The 25,259-nt window shown below is 56.8% G+C and overlaps 1 protein-coding gene and 1 long non-coding RNA gene across 3 annotated transcripts; one reads left to right on the top strand and one right to left on the bottom strand.

Moving 5' to 3' along the window:
* Window positions 1-5,141: 5,141 nt before the first annotated feature.
* On the top strand, window positions 5,142-10,073 carry LOC134561559 (uncharacterized). The gene is made up of 2 exons (XR_010082948.1): window positions 5,142-5,481; window positions 6,299-10,073. It is a non-coding gene; the product is annotated as an uncharacterized LOC134561559 (long non-coding RNA).
* Window positions 9,872-24,852, bottom strand: CD34 (CD34 molecule). Of its 2 annotated transcripts, none has more exons than XM_063418681.1 (8): window positions 24,547-24,852; window positions 18,449-18,592; window positions 17,634-17,965; window positions 17,459-17,548; window positions 14,948-15,095; window positions 14,140-14,186; window positions 13,141-13,305; window positions 9,872-11,479 (listed from the first exon to the last, which is right to left on the bottom strand). In XM_063418681.1, the coding sequence occupies exons 1-8, from the start codon at window positions 24,596-24,598 to the stop codon at window positions 11,297-11,299; spliced, it is 1,161 nt and encodes a 386-aa protein (XP_063274751.1). In that variant the 5' UTR covers window positions 24,599-24,852; the 3' UTR covers window positions 9,872-11,296. The 2 variants fall into 2 exon arrangements, with proteins under 2 accessions (XP_063274751.1, XP_063274752.1); XM_063418682.1 differs by lacking the exon at window positions 9,872-11,479 and adding an exon at window positions 12,440-12,572 and having other exon boundaries at window positions 24,547-24,848.
* Between the last annotated feature and the right edge of the window lie 407 nt (window positions 24,853-25,259).

Here is a 25,259-nt window from a genome sequence, read left to right as displayed (position 1 = left end):
AGGGCCACTGCCCTGGAGATCCAGATAAGAAAATATTGGGAATGCAGTTTAAAGGCAAATATTTCTTTCCCAGGATACCAAGGCTATTCCTGCAGCACAAAGAACCCCCTGTAAATTTACATCTGTAAATCCCTGGAAGTGTCCAAGGCCGGGTTGGATGAGGCTTGGAGCAACCTGAGACAGTGGGAGGTGTCCCTGCCGTGGCAGGGGGTGGGACAAAGGTGAGTTTTAAGGTCCCTTCCAGCCCAAATCCTTTTCACAGACACCAGACAAGGAAATCCATCCCTCTGGCACTGGCAGGGGACGCTCAGAATGCTCCAGGGAAATTTCCAAGCTGGAGCTGGAGCCGTTCCATGCCTGGAGAGGAGCGAGGGAAGCACCGAAGCCAGCCCAGCTCAGAGGGAAGGAAAGGCAGAAGCCGTGGGATGGAGACCACACGGGTTCATTTGGGAAGGACCTGCTGCCTCCTAATAACCTAAAATAAACCCCCCGGCTCCCCATCTCCATGGAAACCCTTCCTTCAAAGCACTTCCAGTGCGATTTGCTTCCTGCTCCTGAATTCTCTGCTGGTTCTGGAGCAGAGCAGCCGAGGCTGAGGGGCAGGAGCACAGGTGAGGAGCCAGCTCTGCCCTTGGCAGCAGGGGACAGGCAGAGCCTCTGTCCCCTCCCGGGGGACACCTGTGGTACCCTCACTGTGCAGAAAAAACCCAACAGCCCTTGGTGTTCCCTGAGCTCCCTGGGCAGGGCAGAGCTCGGAGGAGCCACCTGGGGTGGTGGCACTTTACAAACCCCTGTGCCACCCTGACAGAGCCATGCTGAGGCACAGGATCATCCTAAAAACAAATATTCATGAAATGGAGCACGGGCAGAGCACAGGACATGTCTGCAGTGACTGATGACAGGGGTGAGAAGCGTTTTGTCAGCCGGACCAAGCAGAGGAAACATAACCCATGACACACTAAAGTTCCAAAATTAAACCTGGGCTTAATTAAATAATGACTGGGTCACTGCTGCTGTGGAACATGGGGGTTTGAACCAAAAAAGGCCCTTCCCAGTGGGCACTGCTCTGTGCCAGGCCTCCCCCAGTCTGTCCCCACTGCTGCCTCCTCATTCACCTGTGCAGAGAGCAGCACCTGGGACCTGAGAGGCAGGAGCTGCTCTGGGCTGAGCCCGGCACGCAGCGCCTCACCCCGCTGCTCATGAACCCCTCCTGGGGCTGGGAACCCTCCCGGGGCTGGGAACCCTCCCGGGGCTGGGAACCCTCCCGGGGCTGAGAATCCCTCTGGGTGCCCTTCCCAAAACTTCCCTTCCCAAACTGCCCATCCCAAACTGCCCATCCCAAACTGCCCATCCCAAACTGCCCTTCTCAAACTGCCCATCCCAAATCTGCCCATCCCAAACTGCCCATCCCAAACTGCCCTTCTCAAACTGCCCTTCCCCCGCTTCCCTTCCCAAATCTGCCCGTCCCAAATCTGCCCGTCCCAAATCTGCCCATCCCAAACTGCCCATCCCAAACTGCCCTTCTCAAACTGCCCATCCCAAATCTGCCCTTCCCAAATCTGCCCATCCCAAACTGCCCTCCCCAAACCGCCCATCCCAAACCGCCCATCCCAAACCGCCCTTCCCCTGTCCTCTCACATGGAACAATCCCCCAGCTGGGTTTGGTGGCTTTAACCCACTCTGAAAACTGCATTTGGGGCTGTGCAGAGCCAGGAGTGGGACCTGATGGTTCTGTGGGTCCCTTCCAGCTCAGGATATTCCAGGATTTGAGGTTTTTTTCCTCTTTGAAATAAGGAATAAAACTGTCTGCAGCCTCTACAGAAAACAGTGAAGCATCCTCGCTGCTTCAGCCTGGCTAATTACAAATATAACAACACGGCAGACTAAAAATAAGAAAATTTAAATGCAAAATATAAAAAAAGAACTTTATGGAGCTTCCCCCCTGCAGTTTCTTTAAAAAGCCTTTTACCACATGGCTAAACACACCTTTATTTATTATTTTTTAAGAAAAGGGCATAAAAGAACTTAATCCAAACTAAATATTTAAGCAAACAGCAATTAACTAACAATGATGAATGGTAAACAGTCCTAGTCCCACGCTAGACCGGGACTTTAAAGCCCGTTTATCTAAGCTAAAGCTGCTCAAGGGGAAAAGCAAGTTTATTGAGTAAACTTTGTCTCAGCCACCTTGCCATTAAACCAGTCCACACGCAGAACCTGCATCGGATATTCTGGGAGGGGAGAAAAAGGAGCAAGAACGTAACAGCCCCTGGCATTGCAAGGCTGTGTGGAGCAATTATCCCCAAACAGGAAAGCAGGGAAAATACGAAGCTGAAAAGCAGCTCCGTCCACCCCCATGGCCTGGGGTTGAGACAGGAAGAAGCGAGAGAACCCCTAAATTCCACCTGCTGTCCCCATTTGGCTTGGGGCTCTCATTCCCACATCCACTGGGGAGGAGGGAGCCTGGGCAGAGCTGCCTAAGATTTTATCCACGTGGATCCTTTTATTTAAATGTAAAAGTATTATTATTATTATTATTATTATTATTATTATTATTATTATTATTTAACATAATTATTATATTATTATCATTACCATTATTAGCATTATGATAATAAGCATTATCACCATTATCAGCATTATCATTATCTTTACTATTATTTCTAATATTCATCTTTATTATTATTCCTATTTATTATTATTCCTGATGATATTATTGTAACAATCATCAGCGTTTTCAGCACTATCATGATTTTAAATCATCCTCATCACTCTGGGCCCCCCCGGGTCCCTCCCCTCGGGCCCGGGGCTGCGGCGGGGGGGTCCCGGCCCGGGAGAGGAGCAGGGGGACAAGCGGGGGGCGGGAGCGGGGGGAGAGCAGGGGAGGGACGCGGGGGGGCGGGAGGTGAGGCGGGGATGGGCACGGAGGGATGCAGGGGGTGCAGGGGGTGCAGGGGATGCAGGGGATGCAGCGGGGATGCAGCGGGGATGCAGCAGGGGTGCAGCGGGGATGCAGCGGGGATGCAGCGGGGATGCAGCGGGATGTGAGCAGGATGTGAGCAGGATGTGCGCAGGTTTGCAGCGGGATGTGCGCAGGATGTGCGCAGGTTTGCAGCGGGATGTGCGCAGGATGTGCGCGGGATGTGCGCGGGGATGCAGCGCGATGTGAGCGCGGATGCAGCGGGGATGCAGCGGGATGAGCGCGGGGATGCAGCGCGTGGCGAGCGGGGCTGCAGCGGGGATGCAGCGGGATGCGGGCGCAGGTGCGGTGGGACGAGCGCGGAGATCCAGCGCGACGTGCGCGCCATGTGCGCGGGGATGCAGCGGGACGTGCGCGGGATGTGCGCGGGGATGCAGCGCGACGTGCGCGGGATGAGCCCGGAGATCCAGCGCGACGTGCGCGGGATGTGCGCGGGGATAGAGCGCGACGTGCGCGGGATGTGCGCGGGGTGCGCCCGGGCCGTGCCCGGCCCCGATCCCGCCGCTCCCCGCCCGCGGTACTCGCCTGGCGCAGCATCCCCGGGCCGGGCCCGCGGGCCCGCGGCGAGCCGGGGCGGGGCGGGGGCGGCGGAGGCGGCGGAGCCCCCCCGGTCCCCCGGGATCCCTCGCAGAGGCGGCGACAGCGGGGCCAAGGTCACCCCGTGGCGACTACAAGTCCCAGGAGGCAGCGAGATCCCGGGAAAAGGCCCGGGGAGAGCGGAGCGGGAGTGAGGGGTCCGCTCCAGACCCCTCCGAGCCGCCCTCCCCCCGCATTTTCCTCTTCGTCGCTATCGGAGCTGGGATGTCCCATCCCGGGGGATGACGGCGCAGCCTTTGAGAATCCGGCACAAACAGACGCGAATCTATTTCGGGATTTTCCTCAGCTATAAAAAATAAATTAAAAAAAAAAAGCAGCATGAGGAGGAATAAATGTCTGACGGTCGGGTTTGAAGCTCTGCGTGTTCCTTGCAGGGCTGCAGCCCCTGCGTGTGCCACTGCACAGCTCGGGACCACCTTCCAGGACCTCCCGAGTCATCCGTGGGTATTATCCTGACTCCTCTTAGGAAGTGGTGGGATAATCATTCCCCATTTAACGCCTGGGAAACCTGGCACGGCACACATTCAGTGATTTGCTGACAGGCACACAGGAAAATTGCGCTAGTCAAGCGTTCTCCCAATTATGCCATCCTTGGAACTGCATAATTTCCCTGCGTGATTCCAGACACGGCTCAGACTCCCTGGGCAGGGCTTCATCTCTGCGGAGTGCGCAGCTCCAAGCAGCCGGCAGGAGCCGTCTGTGCCCGCTCCGGGGCTCCTGGGGGCACAAACCCGCAGCTCCTGTGCCCGGCTCGCCCACCCCAAGGCGGGCAGGACGCGCAGGTGTCACCGGAGGGGACACGGGAGCTCTGGGGGTGCTCGGGGGTGCTGCACAAACCCCGCTCCAGCCTCCCCCAAGCGCTGCCTCCCCCCCGCGCCCTGCGCAGCGCCGGCTCCGCAGCGCAGTGGAAATTCCCCAGCGGTGCCAGCGCCGGGGCCGCCGGGGCCCGGCCAAACCTCCCCAGGGCCGGCCCGGAGCTGGGGCGCTGCCACCGGGAACAGCGCAGCGGCCGCGGGAGGGAGCCTGGGCAGCGGGGAGAGGGGGGAACGGGGGGAGCAGGGTGATCGGGGGGAGCAGGGGGATCGGGGGGAGCAGGGGGATCGGAGGGCAGCGGGGATTGGGGGAAGCAGGGGGATCAGGGGGAGCAGGAGAATGGGGGGAGCAAGGGGAATTGGGGGGAGCAGGGGGATCGGGGGACAGCGGGGATCGGGGGAGAGAGGGGGGATCGGGGGGATCGGGGGGAGCGGAGGAGCAGGGGGATCGGGGAGAGCAGGGGGATTGGGGGGAGCAGGGGGATTGGGGGGAGCAGGAGGATGGGGGGAGCAGGGGGATCGAGGGGATCAGGGGGCAGTGGGGATCGGGGAGATCAGGGTGATCGAGGGGAGCAGAGGGATCGGGGGGAGCAGGAGGATGGGGGGATCAAGGGGAATTGGGGGGAGCAGGGGGATCGGGAGGATCGGGGGCAGCGGGGATTGGGGGAGCAGGGGGATCGGGGGGAGCAAGGAGAATTGGGGGGAGCAGGGAGATCGAGGGGATCGGGGGGCAGCGGGGGGATCGGGGGGGAGCAGGGGGATCGGGGGGCAGCGGGGATCGGGTCAGCGGGGATGGGGCCGCAGCCCCCCCGGCCGCTCCCCGCGGTGCTCCCCGGGCTCCCCCGCCCTCCCTCGCTGGGCCCTGCCTGCCCAGCCTCCTAATCTGCGCTAAGTGGCACTGCCGATGGAGGCCGCGATAAATTTAGAAAGAAATCTTTGTGTGGGTCAGAGGAGGAACGCGGCGGCCCCGGGGAGCCGCGCTGGGCGGGCGCTCCGCTCTCCCCGGGCTCGTCCCGGCGATTTCTCGGCGCTGCGAGGGCTCCGGGATCTTTGGGTGCTGCCCAAAGCCAGAGGCAGCCACGGCGCTCAGAGGTGGGCCAGACTCTGCTTGGGTTTATCAGCCAGGGGTGCCTCGGTTTAAAATAAAGATTTTAAAGGGATTTAGTGGGGAAGGAGCGGGAGGAGGCAGCAGAGGCTGCGCTGCCCCGGCTCCGACCGCGACCTGACATTTCAGCCAGAGCCTCTTAAAGAGCAAGTTTGCTCTCCCCGGGACTTGTTTATAAGCAGGGAAAGCAGTTGTGCTTAATTCCTCTCTGGGGCTCCTGGCTGCACCTCCTGCTCCTTCCCGATCGCTTTTGTTAATCTCTTAAATTGTTTTAAAACAACAACAACAAAATAATGGCATTAGCGGTGCAAAATCCCCCGTGAAATCACCAACCCAGCCCCTCTTCCCTCTCCAAAATCGGAACGTTTCGAACTGTTTTATCATTTGCTGGTAAATTATATTGTACCAGCGCGAGGAGAGGAAAAGAATTTTCTGAATGTATTTCCTTTAATAAGCTATTAAGACCTTGTACTGCTAATTAAACTATTAATTAGACGTCTTATCATTCCTAAACACGTTAGCATGTTGCCAAAGCAGCAATAAGCCTCTGGGGCAGGCAGGAGATAAGGAGAGAAGGAAGATGCAAACATGAAGATTAAAAAAAAAATATGAAGGAAAAAAAAAAAGAAAAGAACCAGAAATAGCAAATAAATAACCAAGAGTCAGAAGGGTGATGTATTGCTTAATTTATAGGAATAAAAAATAAATAACTTGACAACAAATTCCCTACATAGGAGCCCTTGGGGGATCTGTGACAAAAGGACAGAAAGGGACAGGGCTCCTCAGACCTTTGTTTTCCTGCAGTCAGAACAGGGCAACCAGAGGTGGAACCCTTTCCCCAACACCAGAAGCTGCCACTGGAAAATTAACAGGAAATCTATTCCAAAACTCTGCGGTTTTCCTTCTCCAGAAGAAAACCACAAAGGACTTTCAACAGGAAGATCTTAACCCCGAGGAATTTCTGCATTTCTCCACTCTGACCCACAGCCAGCACCCCAGGCTCACCCATTCTTGTCTTTCTGAAGATGAGAAAGGAATTTTGCAGCCTCACAGCGCTTCGGGTGTTCTTGGCACGCTGTGAAGGTGCAAAGAACCTTCCCTGTGGCTCCCTCAGGGGTGAGAGGGAGTTTGGGAGCTCAGGACAGCTCTGCACCACCCCGAGGCCCCATTCTCTGCCCATCTCGGGGTTTGCAAAACATTAAAACATTTTTAGACCCCAATTCCTCAGCGCTGGCCTTCAGTCGATCCCAGGGGTTGGATAATCTCATTCACGTCTGTTACTACAAATCAAACCAGCAGCAAATTCAATGGATCTGAAGGCCAAGATTAAAGGCTCCAAACACAGGGGAAGTGCCAAGAGCTGTAAATATAATTTTTTTTGAGGGAGGGAAAGGAAAAGCCCTCCACAGATGCTGTTCTTTTACCTGGAAATCAAAGACAGAATCGCGGAATTTTTAAGGCTGGAAAAGACCTTTAAGATCAACCCCAACCACTAATCCAGTACTGCCAGGTGCACCAGCATGGCTGGAAAAGGAGGAAAAAAACCCAAAATGAGCTTAATCATCTCCCTTTTCCAGCTCTGGGAGATGCCTTTGTGGCCATCCGATGGTGGCTGAGGTTTAGGCTGGCCTAAAGCTGCTGAGCCCAGGACACCGCTGGCTCCCTGCTGGCATTTCAGGGGTGTCCTGGCCCCACTGATGCTCCTCCATCAGCCCCTGAGGGGGGACACGGGATGTCACCAGAGCCCTCAGAGCCCCTGAACCCCCCGGCTCAGACCAAAAACCCTGCGTGGCCTCGAGGGAATGAAACAGCAAAAACGGGAGAAGTCCTGAGGGGCTGTGCAGGATCCGGCACTGGGAGAGAAGATGGGAAAGGAACTGATGTGAAACCCGCGTCAGAAATGGCACTGGGGATGTTCCTCATTCCTGGAATTCAGGCTCCAATTCCTCTATTCTCATTATTCTTCTATAATTCCTCGGTTTCGCCGAGCCCGGGGCTGGCTGCAGCACCGCTGGCTCTGGGCTGGGGCAGGACCGGATTTTTGGGAGCGGCCCCTGCCAGGGCCGCGTTCCCCGGGCTGCAGCTGCCCTCTAGAGCCGGTCCGAGCGCTCTGGCGGGGCGCAGCCGGCAGAGAGCAGCATCGGAGCACGGATGTGCCGCCTCCGCCGCCCTCAAGGCCCGCAGGATGCTCGGGGTGTGCAGAGCCGGGGCTCTCACCTGGCCCCGGCCCTCAGAATGGGGAATTAATGACGGCAAACAGAGGAATAAGCAGATTTTCCCCACCCCAGCATGGGCTGTTCGGCTGTGAAGGGCTGTGGCAGTGCAGGGCAGGGGTGTTCTCACTGGGAGGGGTGTGCTGGTTCTACTGGGAGAGGGTGAAACCTCCAACCGAGGGGCAGGGCTCATAAAAATGAACCAAAACTTGTTTGTGTTCACAAATTTGGCCTCAGCAATGCACAGAAGAAGCCACCTTCAACTGACAGTAGAATTCTGGGGTAGTTCAGGTGGAAAGGTGTGACTTCACTGCTGGGAAAAATCTCTGATTTCAGCTGGCAGAAGGGTTTGGGGGCTGCTTGGGTGGGAAATGGACACACACTGCATTTAGTGTTGTATTTGTATTTGTATTTGTATTTGTATTTGTATTTGTATTTGTATTTGTATTTCTATTTCTATTTCTATTTCTATTTCTATTTCTATTTCTATTTCTATTTCTATTTCTATTTCTATTTCTATTTCTATTTATCCCTATTCCTATTCCTATTCCTATTCCTATTCCTATTCCTATTCCTATTCCTATTCCTATTCCTATTCCTATTCCTATTCCTATTCCTATTTTATCCTGTTATATTTATGTTATTATCCTATTTTAAACATGATGTTTCCATGCCCATTCTTTTCCTGCCGAGGTTTCCAGGTGAGGCTCCCACCAGCCAAAGGCGCTGTGGGAGCAGAGTGGGAGCTCACGGACCAGGTGGGAGCACCTGCATCAACCTCGAACCACGTTCGTGGGAAACCAGGCTGCTGCTGGAAACTGAAATGGATTCAAACCCCCCAAAACGGCCCCAAAAACGCAGCAGAGAGGCTGCAGGGGATGGTGAGAGGAGGGGGTGAGGAAGGAATGCGAGGGGGCTGATAAGGAGGGAATAATAACAAAAACCTTTTCGGCTGGGCCAGGGCTGTTTACACACGGGCAAAAAACTTCCTGAGCTGGAAGTGCAGCTTTTTCCAGCTTTTTCTAGCCTTTTCCAGCCTTTTCCGCTGGCTCAGCACCGGCCCTGCTCTGCGTTTCCCTCAGTCTGGAGCCTCTGGAGGAACCTTTTGTTTTGCCAGAACACTTGACTGTAACTTTATTGTCCCTGCTTGGCTGCAGGACATCCCTGGGCTGTGAAAAGAGCACCTGAGGTTTGATGGGCTCTGCAGCTGCTGCTGCAGCGCTGATCAGATAAAGACTGCAAGGAGAAAATCACTGCCGGGAGAAAACCGGCCCCAGCTCCCTGTCCCACCTCCCCGGCTAATCAAACCTCTTTTCCCGGGAATGTAATTGGGTTTTCCTGCATCTGTTCCCCTGGCAGCCGGAGGTCAGGCTGCCCCAAAACGCAGCAGAGCAGGACTCAGTGTCCCCTGGGGGGTTCCTGGTGGGCCTGAGGCAGGGAATCAGCCCTGGGGAGGCTCAGACATCCCGGCAGGAGAGGGAATCGGGAGAGGTCCCCGTTCCCAGAGCTGGTCCCCATTCCCTCGGTGCAGCTCCAGCATCCCCACAGGAGCAGGCACTAAGGGCCTCCCTGCGTCCCCCTGCACATTTTGGGGAAGGAAATGTTGCTGGTTTATTGCAGAGTGCCCAGAGCGAGGAAACCCTCACAGAATCCCGGGATCACCGAGGCTGGAAAATCCCTCTGGGATCATCGAGTCCAAACTGTGCCCACCCTGGGCACTCAGTGCCACCTCCAGGGGACACCTCCAGGGACGGGCACTCCAAACCTCCCTGGGCACTTCCAAGGAATTCAGCAGGAATTTCTCCATGAGGAAATTCCTGCTGCTGCCCACCCTGAGCCTACCCTGGTGCAGCTTCCCCGCCGTCGGCCCCGCACATCACTCCGGAGTCTCATTTATTTCCCCAGGAATTATCTAAGTGTCCTAAACATCAACAAACAAACCGAACAAACGAGGTGCTAACAGCCTGCCGCACGTCACTCATCCTGCAGAGGTTTTTGGGGAGAGGAACGCGCTCAGAGCAAAGCAGAGCCTTCAGTCATGGGATTTCTGCTGGGAAAGAACCTCTCGGTGAGGAGTTGTCCCCCCGTCCTGCTGGCAGCAGCCAGAGCCTCGCATCCCCGCAGGGATAAACACGCTGCTGTTCCAAGGACACAACAGAGAAGCCGCTTTTTAGGACTTAATTATTTTTCTTTTTCAACCGGGATTATTTACAATGAGGTCTGGGAGAAGCAATTCACACCAAAGCAAACAGCCTGGAATATTTTAATTGTGTTTGAGCGACTCTTGCACCCACAACAAACAGCCCCAGGTGGTGATGGATGCTGCTGTCACTGCTTTGAGCACTGTACCAGAAAAAAAAAAACAACCCTTTCCCTCCGGTGTTCAGCACTGAGAGAAGGATGAATTCACTCGTGAGAGGATAGATCAGCTTCAAGGGCCGTTTTGGGGCTCATTTTGGGTGTGGAGGTCGCTGCTGGTGGTGGCACCAGCAGCGCGGGGCTGGCACAATCAGGGCTTTGGCTCCCTAAAAATGCACTTGGGATGGGGAACAAACCTGCCCTGGCTCCCACCGAGCTGCCGGGGGCTCGATGTGGCTCCAGCAGCGCTTTCCTCGGGAGCAGGACCAGCACAGAGGGCTCAGACCTGCTCCTGCTGCTGCTGCTGGGTTTGGTATTCCCCGGGTGAAACCCCTGCTCCTGGTTCTTGTCCCTGCTGCTGGTGCAGAGAGAGCTCTGCCCCTTGCAGAGCTGGGTTTGCCTCCCACTCCTCCCTCTGGGAGCCCTCTGGCACCTCTTGTGCCCAAATTCCTGCCCCAGGTGCCAGCAGGGAGGGGGTCCCAGCCCCGGCCACCCCCAGACACCCCCAGAGACCCCCAGAGCCCCCCAGCCCTGCCCCGTGCTCTCCTTCTCACTGGGGGGATGAACTGCTGGCTCTGCCTGTCACAGCCCCCGGCAGGATGGGGCTGGGGAAGGTTTTTCCTCTAAAAACAACTTCAGGACACAGTCCTGGTCGGATTCAAAGAGAAAGAAGTTGACATTTCAGCCTTCAATTCCATGTGGAAACTTTTTACAGAGCTTCAGCAAATTCTGCTGGAGTAGGAAACAGTAGAGGAGCCCTAAAGCACAGGAAGGGGTTAAAAAATGCCTGATGGCCTCAGAGGAGGAAGAAATCCTGCACTTAAACATAAAGATGAGATTATAAAAAACTCCGTTAACCAAAACTATCTGAAACCTGAGAGGTTTTTGTCACTGCAATCCCGATTTAACTGCTTCAGTCAGCCTAACATCTTGCTGCCAGAAACCCGGGCTGCTCGGAGCCCTGCTTGGAGGCCGTGGAGGGCTAAGGGCACTTGAGTTTGTCCTGATGTTCCTCTAACAACAAAAGCAGAGAACAGCTGCAGGAGGAGAGGAGGAGGAGGAGGAGGAGGAGGAGGAGAAGCTGCTCTTTGCCAGCTCCGACCCTCAGTGTGCTTTAGGCTGATTTCGAAGTGCTCCACGGAGACAATAATAACCATACAGAAGGTCTGCAATTCTCAATCCCCTGTCCGCAGCGCTCCCCTGCCCCGCCCGCTCCCCCGGGGCTCCGCGGTCACATCTCGGTGTCGCGCTGCCGGCCCGAGGGGCCCTTCCCGGAGCCCGCCTGGCCCGTCCCGTTCTCCTGGGCTCCCCCGTTGAGGTTCGGCTTCTCCTGCAGCTCTCCCGGCTCCTGGGACGGCGTCATCAGCAGGGTGTTCCCCTGGCTGCCGCTCTCCGTGTAGTAGGGGTCCTCAGCCTGGGGGGGACACAAGGGACACGGTCAGGGCAGGGGGAAGGGGCAGGGGCTGCCCACGGTGCCCAGCCACGGCCCAGGGCACTGCTCCGAGGGACAAGGAGGAGAGCAGAGGGCCTGAACCAAGGTGGAGCAAGAAAACCACCCAGGAGCTGCAGCTTTCCCCCTGCACCTGCAGGAGAAGCTGTCGGGTTTTGTTGTTTTGTTTTGTTGTTTTCTCCCAGCCGGGTTTTGGAGCCAAACCTTGCCTTGGGACAGGACCTCTGCTGGCCCCTTTGGCCAAGGAGGAGTCACCATCAAAAGGAAATGATGGAAACTCTATTTTTCTTCCCCTCCCCTCCCTTTGAAGTGCAGGGCTCTCTGCCAGAGGTGCAGAACTTCACCCCAGCAGGGCCGGGCGCTGCTGTTGCTGCCAGGAGCAGCTCTGGAGGATCCAGGGCAGCCCAGAGCTGCCTGCGCCCCCTCACAAGAATTCCCAGGATATTGTGCAGCCCTGGAACTGGCAGGGGAGATCCCAGATGGCAAATCCCAGCTGGAATCTCCCCAGCACATTCCTGGCTGGAGTTCTCTCAGTCTCAGTTCCGTGGGTGGGCTGGACACGCCTCAGCTGGGACTGGGACTGGCACTGCCAGGGGTTTCCATGGCACACAGTGCCAGCATCGGGGACACGGGGCAGTGCCCCTGCCTCTCACACTGGCATCGCCCGGCTCTGTGCTCTGGGGAAATCCTTCCTGCCCAGGAATGCCCTGGTGGCCTCCCAGGACAGAGCTGCTCACGCTGGGCAGGGATGGGGAAATCTGTCCCGGCCTCGCTTTGCGCAGGGTCATGTCCCCAAAAGTCACCGAGGGGAGGAGCCCTCAGGGTCAGCCTGCCTGGAAAGGGGAGAATGGAAATAGGAAATTTCTGCCTCTTTCTTTCTTGATATGTTTTATTACCATAAATAAATGGTAATGGTGGTGGGGAGAAATTGCCTTTATTACAGCACGGGTACAGACACGGGGCTCACGCAGGGAATGGAAATTAAAGGACGCCACTTTTAATGACAGATTCAGAAGGTTTCAGTGGCTCTGGAGGGGTCTTGCTGGATGAGCTCTTACTGCCGAGCAAAAAGAAGTGTTAGACCTGGAGGGAGGTCGGGAAAGGGGCGCTGCTGCTGCAGGAGTGGATTTGGGAAGACCAGAGAGGCTCCCCCTGCCCTGAGCAGTGCCCCCGGCCCTGCCCAGGCTGTCCCCCCACCCGGGCACGCACACGGGGGTGACACAGAGCCACAGGGGGTGGGGACACCCCTGTCCCCCACCCCGGGACCCCCCCGTGCTGCCGGGCTCCTCTCTAGCCCTGCCAGCTGCAGGCACTGGCCAGCCCCGGGCTCCTCGCTAGCCCTGCCAGCTGCAGGCACTGGCCAGCCCCGGGCTCCTCGCTAGCCCTGCCAGCTGCAGGCACTGGCCAGCCCCGGGCTCCTCGCTAGCCCTGCCAGCTGCAGGTACTGGCCAGCCCTGGGCTCCTCGCTAGCCCTGCCAGCTGCAGGTACTGGCCAGCCCTGGGCTCCTCGCTAGCCCTGCCAGCTGCAGGCACTGGCCAGCCCCGGGCTCCTCGCTAGCCCTGCCAGCTGCAGGCACTGGCCAGCCCCGGGCTCCTCGCTAGCCCTGCCAGCTGTAGGCACTGACCAGCCTCTCCCCCGCGGGGCTCCAGCTGCGCCGCCTCATCAGGAAGTAGCCAGCCAGCCCCAGGAAGGCCAGCAGCAGCCCAGATGTGACCAGGGCGATCAGGGTCCTCTGAGAAGGGTCCCGGTGGCTCCTGGCGCTCTCCTTTTTCAGGGATTCTATTCCAAGCTGGAGGAAAAAGAAAAAAAAAACAACACCAAAGGGAGCTGGGGGTGGGACAAACAGGAAACGTTTGCATCTGCTGCACAGGCTTCAAACAATGCTGCTCCTCACCTCCTTGGGAAACCGCACGTCAGCAGAGCTGGGCTTTGCTGCCCCAGCCCTGCCCCAGCCCTGCCCCGGCCCTGGGAGCCCTCACGTCCTCAAGGCTCAGTCCCAGCCTGGGGTCTCCTGTGGCACAGGGAATTTTGTTCTCTGGAGAGCACCCCGGGGTTTAGAGGACCTGGCTGAGACCTCAGAGTGCTGCAGCTCTGCCATTCACAGACACCTGGGGCCAGTGGCAGCCTCAGGGGAGCATTGGGAGGAAGAATTCCTTGGTGTCAGCGGCTCCTTTGAGGAGGCTGAGGGCCAGTTTCGTCCTGAGGTTGTTGTTGGGGTGTGACCTTTGCTGAGACAATGCCACAGCATTCCACAGAGCCATTTCAAGCTCTTCTGCCCCCTTGGGTGGTGCTGGTTCTCCTGTGCTGCACCACAGCCTCGCAGTGCTCGGCTCGAAACACAGAAGCACGGGATGGGTTGGGTTGGAAGGGACTTAAAATTCACCCAGTGCCACCCCTGCCATGGCAGGGACACCTCCCACTGTCCCAGGCTGCTCCAGCCCCTCCAGCCTGGCCTTGGGCACTGCCAGGGATCTCTGCACTCCTCAGACACCTCCAAACTGGAGGCAGGTCCAAGTCTCAGCGTCTCCCCCAGCCTCAGCTGACCACCCAAAGCTCTCGTCCCTCCAGCCACACTGCCAGGCTTTTTTCTTTTTTTGTAGCTAAATTTGCTTAAGGGATTTACCTTTTCCCAGTGAGACTTCTGGAGTGCATTCAGGAGTTTGTCAGGATCTGCAAGGTGGGAAAGAGGAGAGCACATCTCACACACCACACCTGCTGCATCCATCCGTGGATTTCACACTCACGGCACACCACAGAGCCTGGCTGTGCCCACAGCAGCCAAAGCTGCTCCTGCAGCTCCAGGGATGCAGCAGGGCCCCAGAAGAAGGAGCAGGATTGGCACAGGCTGTGTCAGAGTGTTTTGAGCCCCATGCCCTGAGGGCTGACCTGCAGAACCCCCCAGAAACGGCTCTAAAATAATTGTGAGGCGGCTGATTGGGTGTGCTTTGAAAAGCAAAAGGTTTTAATCAAAGAGAAAATATCGATACAAAAACAAACCAGGAGCAGTCCCTGAGTGCAGGAAAGCCCCTCACACCTGGCTAAGACACCCCAGGAGGCCCTGAGCACCTCTGAGCACCTCTGAAATACTCTGAAGTGTTTAAGGAGGGCTTTTGGCTGCTGCCCAAAGGAAACCAGCTGCATTTCTGAGCAGCAGCCACAGAGACCAACAGATGCCTCTGTCCTGGCCCTGAGCCAGCCACAGTGAGGAGGGCATGGAAGATTCTGGTTTTTCTTCCTTAAAAGCCTTGAGGTGAAACTGAACCCCTTTTCTGTGTTTGTAAACACCCACTTGAGTGTGGGGATGCTCTGCAACAGAACTGCAGGGAGGCTTCTCCCCCCAGGATCTGTCTCACAGCCCTTCCCCACCCAGTCCCAGTCCCCCTGCTCACAGCATTTCCGTGGATCACAGCCAAGGAACGACCTCCACTGACCTTTCTCTCCTCTGAGGATGAGGAGCAAACAGTCCCCGTCCAGGCTGGACGGAGTGAGTTTGATCTCGCAGGGGGAGGCCACGGTGTGGGTTCTGTTTTCACACATTGCTTGCCACAAATCCGATCCCTTCCTCTCTAAAAAGAGTTCCTGCAAAATTTTCGGAAAGAACAGCCATGAAACCAACTCAGCTGAGCAGTTCTGTGCCCCAGCCATGCTGGTGGAGAATTGAATTGAATTTTGGTGGCTCCTCTGAGCCCTGCAAAGCTGAGCTGGGTGTCAGAGCCTCCCCTCCCACTGCAGCACTGCCCAGAGCCCCAACCCCTTGCAGGTGGAGGTGCCCATTTCTCATCTCTTCACTTAATGAGAAGAAATTAAATGGAGATATTATTAGCAACTCTTGAAAATGGCATTTAAACAAAGCTAAATTTAGGCTCTGAATCGCATTGCAAGTCTCCCCAGTTTTGGGGCTGGAACAACTGGAGGCCTCTATTGTTTCAGAGTTCAGGCAGGGGCTAGGAAAGGAGGGAAATAACAAAGAAGCATTGAGCCTTCCTGTTTAGGAAACGTCTTCAATGTTTTTCTAGGTTGCTGATCAAAGACCAGGTAAAAACCCACGAATTTCTCACATTTTAGAGCTGAGCTGACGCTGGGGTGGGAGAGGAAGAGGAGTGAGGAGCTGCAGCCTTTGCAGGGCAGTTTCTGGATCAGACAGGATGAGCTTTCTCCTCGGGGAAAGGAGCCACAGCCAGGCTCAAAGGCAAAGCCCAGCCTTGCTAAAACCCTTCCCAGCCTCGCTGACGCCCTCCTGGCTGGGGCCAGGGGCTGTGCCCACCCCAGAGACACCCACAGCTCCCCGGAGCCCTGCCCTGGCTGAATCCCACTGTGGGGCTGTGGGAGAGGAGACCCGCCCTGTCCTGGCAAGGGCTCCGTGCCCTCCCCCTGTGCCCCAGGGCTGCCCCCGGGCCCTGCTCGGGTCCCTCCACCCTCCCAGAGCACAAAAATGCAGGAGCTCCTCCTCGGGAGAACAACAAACAAATCATTCTCAGCTGTCTCTATAGAGCTTGGCTCGGGGGGAGGAAGGCCGAGATGGAACAAGAGCCCCAAGTGTGTATTTTCCTTTCTGTGCCGTGGAAAGAACTCGTCGCAGTGTCAGAGTTTCCCTTCGCAATCAGCGCCGGGTGCCAGCTGATTGCTCATTTGCCTCGGGAAAGGAGACAGGGACACACGGCCCCTCCTGCTGCTCCCTCCAGGACTGCCCTTACCTGGATCCCTGAGCCCCTGCTCCCACCCCGGCCTGCTCAGGGGAGGGCTCTGCTGCGGGGTGGGACCTGCAGAAAGCCCCGGTGGGAATTGGGGATGTTTGGGAGGTTTCACGTGGTGTGAGGGTTTGGGGTGTGTGAGCTCTGACTCCCTGGGATGCTCTGGTTGTGCTGGAGCCATCCCTCCATCCATCCCTCCATCCATCCATCCATCCATCCATCCATCCCTCCATCCATCCATCCATCATCCATCCATCCATCCATCCATCCATCATCCATCCATCCATCCATCCATCCATCCATCCATCCATCCATCCCTCCATCCATCCATCCATCCATCCATCCATCCATCCATCCATCCATCCATCCATCCATCCCTCCATCCATCCATCCATCCATCCATCCATCCATCCATCCATCCATCCATCCATCCATCCATCCATCCATCCATCCATCCATCCATCCCTCCCTCCCTCCCTCCATCCATCCCTCCCTCCATCCTCCAGACGCAGGGACCCCGTGCCCAGCCGGATCAGAGCCCACTAGGTGGCACCTGAGACCGGCACCGCGGAGTTTCCCTGCGGATTCCTGCTCGGGAGCAGCCTCTGGAAACAGGAACGAGCCTAAATGCCATTTAATCACTCATCTGCACAGGAAAGCCCAGTCACACTCACTCATCCTTACTGGCAGTGGCATGGCCCAGTGACAAAATTAAAATGGTATATTTTATGTGTATTTCACACCAGGGCATTTCTGTCTCACAAGATCCAGCAGCACCAGGCCCACAGCAGACTCCCCCCGTGCTGTTAAAAATCCTCATTTTTGGTGCACAAGGCCAAGGACGGCCACAGAGAACCTGGGATTCCCTCGGGAGTTGCTGGAGCCAGCGAGCAGCTCCTTCCAATGCCCTGTTTTCTTTCCTAGGGCACTTGGCAGGACAAAAAAGGGCACTTCTGCTCCTAACAGGGAAGAGGAAGAAGGCGAACAAAGGCAACTTCCTGCTGGCCACGGTGGGAGATGCTTTAGAAGCCGAGCTGGCCCCGGAGCTCAAAGGAAAAAGGAGGATTTCTGCAGGCGGGAGGTCGCATTTCCCCTGGAACTGCTGCGATCCCTTTGGGATCCTCCCCTTTGGGATCCTCCCGGGACCATCCTCAGCTCTCTGCCCCAGGGGTCCCCGATGGAGCCCCCACCCCAAAGCGCCCCAGGGTGACCCCAGCCCCGCAGGACCCCCTGCTCCCCCCGGGCACTCACGCAGGTGCTGGGCTCGCTGAGCTGCAGGCAGACGGCTGCGGTGTCCCCCTCATCCCTGGCCCGGTGACACCCGATGGCTGCGAGGGGACGCTGCAAGGGAGAGCGCAGCGCTGGTGGCAGTGCCCGCCGGGGGCTGGGGGCACAGCCCAGCCCCCCCGGGCTGCCCCGTCCTCACCTCGGGGCTGTCGCTGGCCGTGTGCGGGGCGCTGGTGGCCGCGGGCACCGCGGGACGCTCCGGGGTGGCCGCGGGGCCGGTCCTGGGCGCAGTGGGGGCCGCGGTGTGGGTGCTGTCCCCGTCCCCGGGCTGTGCCGGGGGGCTGCGGGCGGTGGGGACCCCCGGGCTGGGGGCTGCGGGCACCCCCGGGCTGGGGGCTGCGCTCCCGGGCGGCTCCCGGGAGGAGCCCGGTGGCGATGCGGGGCCCGGGCTGGGCTCCGTGCTGGTCCTCAGCTGCCCCAGGAGCTCTGCTGATGTCGGGCTGGTGGCCACGGGCCCGGCCGCGGCTTCAGCTTGGAGAGAAGGCAGAGAGGAGGTCACAGAGGGAGCCCCGCGGGTGGCACCGCGGTGGCAGAAGGACAGGAAGGGTCCAGGGGCAGCCACAGCTTCTCTGGGCACCCTGTGCCAGGGCCTGCCAGGTCCTGGGCACCCTGTGCCAGGGCCTCCCCTGCCAGGGAACAATTCCCTCCCAATATTTAACTGAAATCTCCCCTCCTCCAGCTTACACCCATTCCCCTTGTCCTCCCCTCCCAAAGGGTCTCTCCCCACTCGTGTGCTGAGAGAAACATTACTGAGCGTTTTGTTTGGACAGGATGGGGCTGAGCTGCCCGAGTTGGTGTCCCCAGGTGGGATTTTTTGATGCAATTCAAGCTTTTGACCATACCCAGCCCCTTTTTTTTGAGAGCATGAACCATGCCTTAACGGTGTGCTTAATAAATCGAATTATTAACACAGAAGCTACCAGCAATCACAGGGAGAGCAAAGGGGGAGGTTACCAGAGGTTGTCCTGGCACTGCTGGTGTGTCCCGTGGTGGTGGTGGCAGCGGTGGCCGTGCTGGCTGTCCCCCTGCTGCTGTCCCTGGCCCCCACGGCCGTGGCTGTCGGGCTGGGGGTGTCCGTGGAGCTCCCGGCAGCGCAGCCTGGGGAGAGAGGCAGCTCTTAGGGGCTGCTGAGCCCCCAGCCCAACCCTGAGCCCCTGTGGGGCAGCAGGAAAGGTTTAGGTGCTCTCCCAAATCTGCTTTTTCTTGCCCCAGACCGGCAGGAAGCCTTGGGGCACATCTGGGGTGAGCAGCAGGCTCTGGTGCAGCCCTGGCAGGGGCTCCAGGGCACTCAGGAGGAGGAGGAGGAGGAGGAGGAGGAGAGGCTCCTTCCTACCCCCACCCCACCCTCAGCTCACTGGTGGATGCACAGAGCTCTGCACAAAGCTGGATTTCAGAGTAGTTTGGGTTTATAATCCTGGGAGGAAAGAATCAAGCCTTGGAAGAGATCACTGGTGCGCCTCAGGAAAGATAAGTTGGATTTACAGTTGCAGGCACAATCTCAAAGTAAATAGAAACATTCCCACTGGCTTGGGATCAGCCCTGACTCATGAGCAAAAACATCTTTGGAGGTAAAGCAGAATGTTTGGAGAGTGGTTTGCTGTTCTAACTTAAAGTTTATATATTGCTTCCTGCTGCGTTTCAGAGATGACACTTCCAGCTTTTCCTTCTGGAATGAGCTGTGTGAGTCAGTGGAAATGCATTCCTCCCCATTCCTTCACCTCTCTCCCCCTAAGATCCATTCCCACTTCTAGCAAACAGCCTCAGTCTCTACCCCAGGGCTCTTGGTGTTTAAGATTCTTATCCAGGCACTAAAGAGAAAATCATACAGAATGTTTTGTTTCATTTGTAGCTCTGCCCAGGGGAGCCCCAGCTCCAAGAAAAGTTACTTCATCCTCCCCAGCCACCCTGAGAGATGGAGCAGCTCTGGCAGGTCCCAAGCAGCCGGCGCCAGCCCCGGGCAGGATCTGCTGCCAGGGAACAGCGCCGGGCACGGGGAGCTGGGGCTGGGGCTGGGCTGGGCCTGGCAGGAGCTGCTCTGTGCCCCACGCCAGGGCTGGGCTGGCTCAGCCCCACAGAACCGGCAGGGATGGTCAGGAGCAAAGCCCGGGGTCAGCAGGGGCTTGGCCGTGGGCAGGGGCAGGGGCAGAGCTGCTCTGCTGCTGCTGCTGTGGGAGGGTGGCAGAGGGGAGGTGTGGGGCCCACACTGGTGCTGTGGGGCTGCCCACGGTGGTGCTGCCCATCCTATACACCCTATACACCCTATCCATCCCATCCTGATCCATCCCATCCTGATCCACCCCATCCCTCCCATCCTGATCCATCTTATCCACCCCATCCATCCCATCCTGATCCAGCCCATTCTATCCATCTATCCATCTATCCATCTATCCATCTATCCATCTATCCATCTATCCATCTATCCATCTATCCATCTATCCATCTATCCATCTATCCATCTATTCATCTCATCCCATCCCATCCCATCCCATCCCATCCCATCCCATCCCATCCCATCCCATCCCATCCCATCCCATCCCATCCCATCCCATCCCATCCCATCCCATCCCATCCCATCCCATCCCATCCCATCCCATCCCATCCCATCCCATCCCATCCCATCCCATCCCATCCCATCCCATCCCATCCCATCCCATCCCATCCCATCCCATCCCATCCCATCCCATCCCATCCCATCCCATCCCATCCCATCCCATCCCATCCCATCCCCTGCTGAGGCTCGGTGCAGGTGTCTGGAGCTGGAATTCAGCCTCTGGCACAGCTTTCATTCCATGGGGAGAAGTCCCTTCTTTTCCCAGACAATCCAGTTCCAGCTGGTTGAATCACTGAGATTTCCTGGTGACTTTGAACCAACCAAGGGCAGAGGCAGGACTGCGCGCCCAGGGCAGCTCCTGCCACGAGCAGGAAACTGCACAGCACCACAGCAATGCAACAAACTGCACAGCACCACAACAATGCAGCAAACTGCACCTCAAAACAACAATGCAGCAAACTGCACAGCACCACAGCAATGCAGCAAACTGCACAGCACCACAGCAATGCAGCAAACTGCACCTCACCACAGCAGTGCAGCAAACTGCACCTCACCACAGCAATGCAACAAACTGCACCTCAAAACAACAATGCAGCAAACTGCACATCAAAACAACAATGCAGCAAACTGCACATCAAAACAACAATGCAGCAAACTGCACCTCACCACAGCAATGCAGCAAACTGCAGCTCACCACAGCAGTGCAGCAAACTGCACAGCACCACAGCAGTGCAGCAAACTGCACCTCACCACAGCAGTGCAGCAAACTGCACAGCACCGCAACAATGCAGCAAACTGCAGCTCACCACAGCAGTGCAGCACTGAGGTTTGACCTCCCCCAGTGCCACCCAGGCGCCTCTGAACCCTTCCAGATGTTTGGGGATTCCCACTCAAAGCCTTTTCCTCGCTGAGTGCTGCAATGGAGGCCTGGCCATGGCTCAGTGCAGTTTGGGAGAGGAGCTGTCACTTTGGATTTCTTTTTCTTGCCTTTCTTGGAGCGTGTGCAGGAGCTTGTCCACAAAACATGGATGAGGTTTTTTTAAAAAGAATCTTTGGGCTCATGAGATAAATAATGATCCAGATGTGGGCTGGATAATCCACGTGGTGCTCAGCTAAAGAGGGTTATTTATTGCACCATACATTTTTAATGGTTTTATTAAAGTTTGTCAATTTGTTGGGATTGAGGGTTTAGAGTTTGAGCCAAGCTATTTATTAACCTGGGAGAAATCTTCACCTGGCAATGCAAGCACGTGCAAGAGCAAAACCATGCAGAGATGGGAAAGCAAATTGCACCTCACAGCACCCGTTGTGTTCACCCACACAGGTTTTAAAAAGTAAATGATTTTTTAAAGATATTTCAATAATGGGGCTTAGGAAGGATCTCAGATTGAATAAAGAAAAGGCAACAATACAAATGTTAAACTTGCTCCAAGACTCATCCCCGAGCACTGAGCCAGGGCCACAAAAAAGCTCTGCAGTGGCAAAGGTTCAGGAAAGAGAGGGAAAGTTTCCATCAGTGCATCCCAACCCTGCACCCACAGCAAACACTGCTGGGGGAGGAGAATCCCACCGGGAATCTCCGGGCAGGGCCTGCCCCTCCTGAGCTGACCCTGACTCAGGCCTCTTCGTTAACCTCTGGCAAACCTCTGCTCCACCTCTGGCTCGTTGGGTACCTGACCCACAAACCCTGGGCCGGGGGAGTTCCTCCAGCTCTGTCCTAGCAGAGTTCATCCCCAAGCCCCGGTAGAGCTCCGGGAGAGCTCCAGGGATGCCCTGAGCTGGCACCAGGGCACTGCTGCTCCCGGGGCTGCAGAGGAGGGTGGGGAGCCAGGGGATGAAGGACAGGAGGGTACAGAACCATGGGATGCAGGAGAGGAGGGTAAAGAGCCCACGGGATGCAGGAGAGGAGCTCTGGAACCACAGGATGTAGAAGAGGAGGGTACAGAACCATGGGATGCAGGAGAGGAGGGTAAAAGGACCATGGAGTGTAGGAGAGGAGCTCTGGAGCCGTGGGATGCAGGAGAGGAGGGAACAGGACTGTGGGATGCAGGAGAGGAGGGTAAAAAGCCCACGGGATGCAGGAGAGGAGCTCTGGAGCCGTGGGATGCAGGAGAGGAGCTCTGGAGCCGTGGGATGCGGGAGAGGAGCTCTGGAGCCGTGGGATGCAGGAGAGGAGCTCTGGAGCCGTGGGATGCGGGAGAGGAGCTCTGGAGCCGTGGGATGTCGAGCCTGGGGCTGCAGCCAGCCCCGGCAATCCCTCCAAGGCTGCAGCCCGCATTACTCACGCCTTCCCAGCTCCACAGCTCTCAGCCATGTGGCAGGAATTCAAGCGGGTGGAGCCCTCTTCCCTCTGGAAATAACTGATAAAAATCCCTTCCCTCCCCCTTTTCCTTCGCCCAGACAGGATGTGGGTGTGGGGCTGGGGGCTGGGGGAGCCCCCCGAGCTGCCACACCAAGGCCCAGCTGCTGCTCCCAGGCTTTTCCTTGGGTTGGGGCCTCTCAGGGAGCCCAGCACCTTCCCGGGGCTGAGATTTCTCCTGGCTGGAGCAGCAGCCTCTGAAGGACGTTAAACTCGAGCAGCTGGAAGTTTTAAAGGCTCTTTTCCCTTTCCTGATATTCAGAACTTTCCTAAGTGTTGCAAAAGGAGTGGAGGAAAGAAAGAATGTGTGAAAACGGCAGGAAAAAGAGATTTCTCTAAAAACCAAGCTTGGCAGAGATGAATGAAAAATATATTAAAAAAGGAAGATGAAAGGTTAAGTAAAAGAAATAAAGTGTTTTATTAGGTACAAATACAATCCATGCTCCCTTTCCCTTGTTCACTCAGAGACAAGCCCAGGACAGCTCTCCATGAGCTTTACCCATCCCCAATTTTCCAACACCAGCTGCTCACAGCCTCCTCCCAGGAGCTCGGGAGGGCCTGGGAGCAGCAGCCCCTCGGCAGAGCCGGCCCCAAACCTCTCCCGAGCTCCTGGAAACTCAGGAAGAAGCCCCAAGAACCAGGCAGAGGCCAGAAGGAGCATCCCAGGGGATTTGCTGCCCTTGAGGTTGGGTTTCCCGGGGGATTTGCTCCTGTGGGGTTGGACCAGGCTGCTCCTGGCCCTGGGTCCAAACCCAAACTCCACCTCCCCACACACAGCGTCTGTGGGGCTCCTGCCCCTGCCCCAGGGTGGCACAAGGGTTTTTTTCCTGTAAAACTCGTGGCTTTGGCTGAAGGTGTCCTGGGAGCAGGAGGAGCCCCGTGCTCCCACCCTCAGCAGCGCTGCCAGGAGCAACTGGAGCCCAAACCCAGAGTTGGGATTTCCACGGGAGTTGCACAACCGGAGCCTTTGATGGGTTCTCTGGGATTCCCCACGGAGACGAGGAACAAGCAGAGCCCCAAGGAGGAGCTGCTGGTTTTCCCCAGCAGCTACACCGAGGAGAAATCAGCCTCCTCCACCTTCCAGGCAGGAATACCCTGCAGGAATGATGGCCATGGGCTGTGAGGGGCATTTTGCAGCATTAGAGCCCCTCCCTGCTGCCCAGGAGCTCTGTCCTTCCAAAATCCAAATTTTTCATCACTTCTCCATCGCTTTTGTTTTGTACGAGGAACTCAAGGTTTGGAACTCGAGGTCTGAGGCTCAAGGTTTGCCTCACACCTTTGTCTCACACCCTCACCCAGTTCAGCCCAGCCTCACAGTCCTCAATGGCATTTTTCTCAAATAAAATCGAGGGGTTTTTTCAATTTCTGTAAAATTAACACAGACTGGAGGGTCAGCCAGCAGCTCAGGTGAGCAATTTACCTGGGCAGCCGGGGGAGCAAGAAAGGAGCTGTGTGAAACAGGAGAAGAAAACCAGCGAATTCCTGCAATGGATCTTGTGGCTCACATTCGTGTGAGTAAGAAAAAATCACATTTGAGGAGACACCCGCAGGCTCCTGGCTCCTGTCCCAGCACACCAGGCAACACACGGAGTGCTGCTTCACTTTTTTAGTCCTTTTTTATTACCTCATGGCTGTTGGGTTTGGGACAAAATAAATGATAATATTTCCCTAAAATATAACCCTTTAAAAAGCAGCACCTAGAGAAAATCTCGGTGCTGCTATCCGTTGCTTCATATGATGAATATTTGAAGAGCTGCAATAGGAGATTTTAATATTTATGGAGATTCATTTGATTTTCAGCAAATGTTTAGTTCCAACCACAAAACAAAAGCGTGGCTCATTTACACCAGTGAACTGAGAGACAACTTCAGCTGTCTTTGCCTGCTGCATTCCCGCCCCTGGTGTTATCCAGGGGATAAAATCCTGGATTTTATAGGGAGTTTAGATCCCTGTTCCTGTCCTTTTCAGGGCAGCAGTGGGTTTTTCCCCAGCACAGGGCTGTGTTGGGATGCTGATGCCGCTCTCCGAGATGTCACCTCGGGCTGTTTGGGTGGCACCGAATCGCGAACTCCGGGAGGAGCATCTTCCCCCCGAGCCGCTGCGCCCCGGGGCAGCGATACTCGCGATACTCACGATACTCACCGGCCAGCTCCAGCAGGCACACGGCGATGCGGAGGAGCTGCCTCCACTTCATGGCTGGGAGGGTTCCCCAAAATCTCTCCCCGCTGGCGGTGCGGGGATCCGGGCGGGGAGCGCCGCTCCTCAGCCCCGCAGCAGCGCTGAGCTCATGCAGCCTGCCTGGAGTTCCAGAGCCTTTGAGATCACTCACTCGTGGGGTGGGTTTCTCTTCAGGGGTTGTGCCTGCGGCTCGGGACAGCGAGGTGGAGTTTCTCGGCTTTGATTTCCCAGTTTTTATAGAGTTCGTGGCAACCTCGCTATCACTTAGGTAATTTTCTCCTCCCCGCTTTCCTGCCAGCAGCTTCAAAACAAACAAAAGATCAGCCCTCTCCCCAGCAAAGGATCCCAAAGGCTCGCCGGGATTAACTCTTTCCTGAGAGCTGCTGCTTTCCTGTCCAAGGGAAGGCAGGGACAGCCTGATCCAGCTGGAGGCAGGGGCTGCAGCCCAGCCTGGAGCTGGGCTCCCCTCCCAGCAAAGCAAACACAGCCCGGAGCCAGCAGGGGTTTGGGGGAGCCCCAGTCCAGCCCAGCAAGCCCCAAGCCCTGTCCCAGCACCGTGGAAAGAGGGGATGCTGAAAATGGGCTCCAGGATCAGAAACTTTCTCAGCAAATTAAGCAGGGAACTCAAGGATGTGAAATCAGCGCTGACCTGAAGGGAAGTAACTCCATTAACTCCA

This window comes from Prinia subflava, chromosome 23, assembly GCF_021018805.1.
Source record: "Prinia subflava isolate CZ2003 ecotype Zambia chromosome 23, Cam_Psub_1.2, whole genome shotgun sequence".
Taxonomy (NCBI): Eukaryota; Metazoa; Chordata; class Aves; order Passeriformes; family Cisticolidae; genus Prinia; species Prinia subflava.
The sequence above is the reverse complement of the archived record's forward strand: the minus strand, read 5'-3'. Positions and strand labels throughout refer to the sequence as shown.

Bases quoted from the DNA above. Each gene is read 5' to 3' on its own strand.
- CD34 (XM_063418681.1), bottom strand. From the start codon at position 24,598: ATGAAGTGGAGGCAGCTCCTCCGCATCGCCGTGTGCCTGCTGGAGCTG. The intron at 18,593-24,546 runs GTGAGTATCGTG...CTCTCTCCCCAG, and splicing joins GTGCCTGCTGGAGCTGGCCG to GCTGCGCTGCCGGGAGCTCC. The intron at 15,096-17,458 runs GTGAGTGCCCGG...AAAATTTTGCAG, and splicing joins TCAGCGAGCCCAGCACCTGC to GAACTCTTTTTAGAGAGGAA.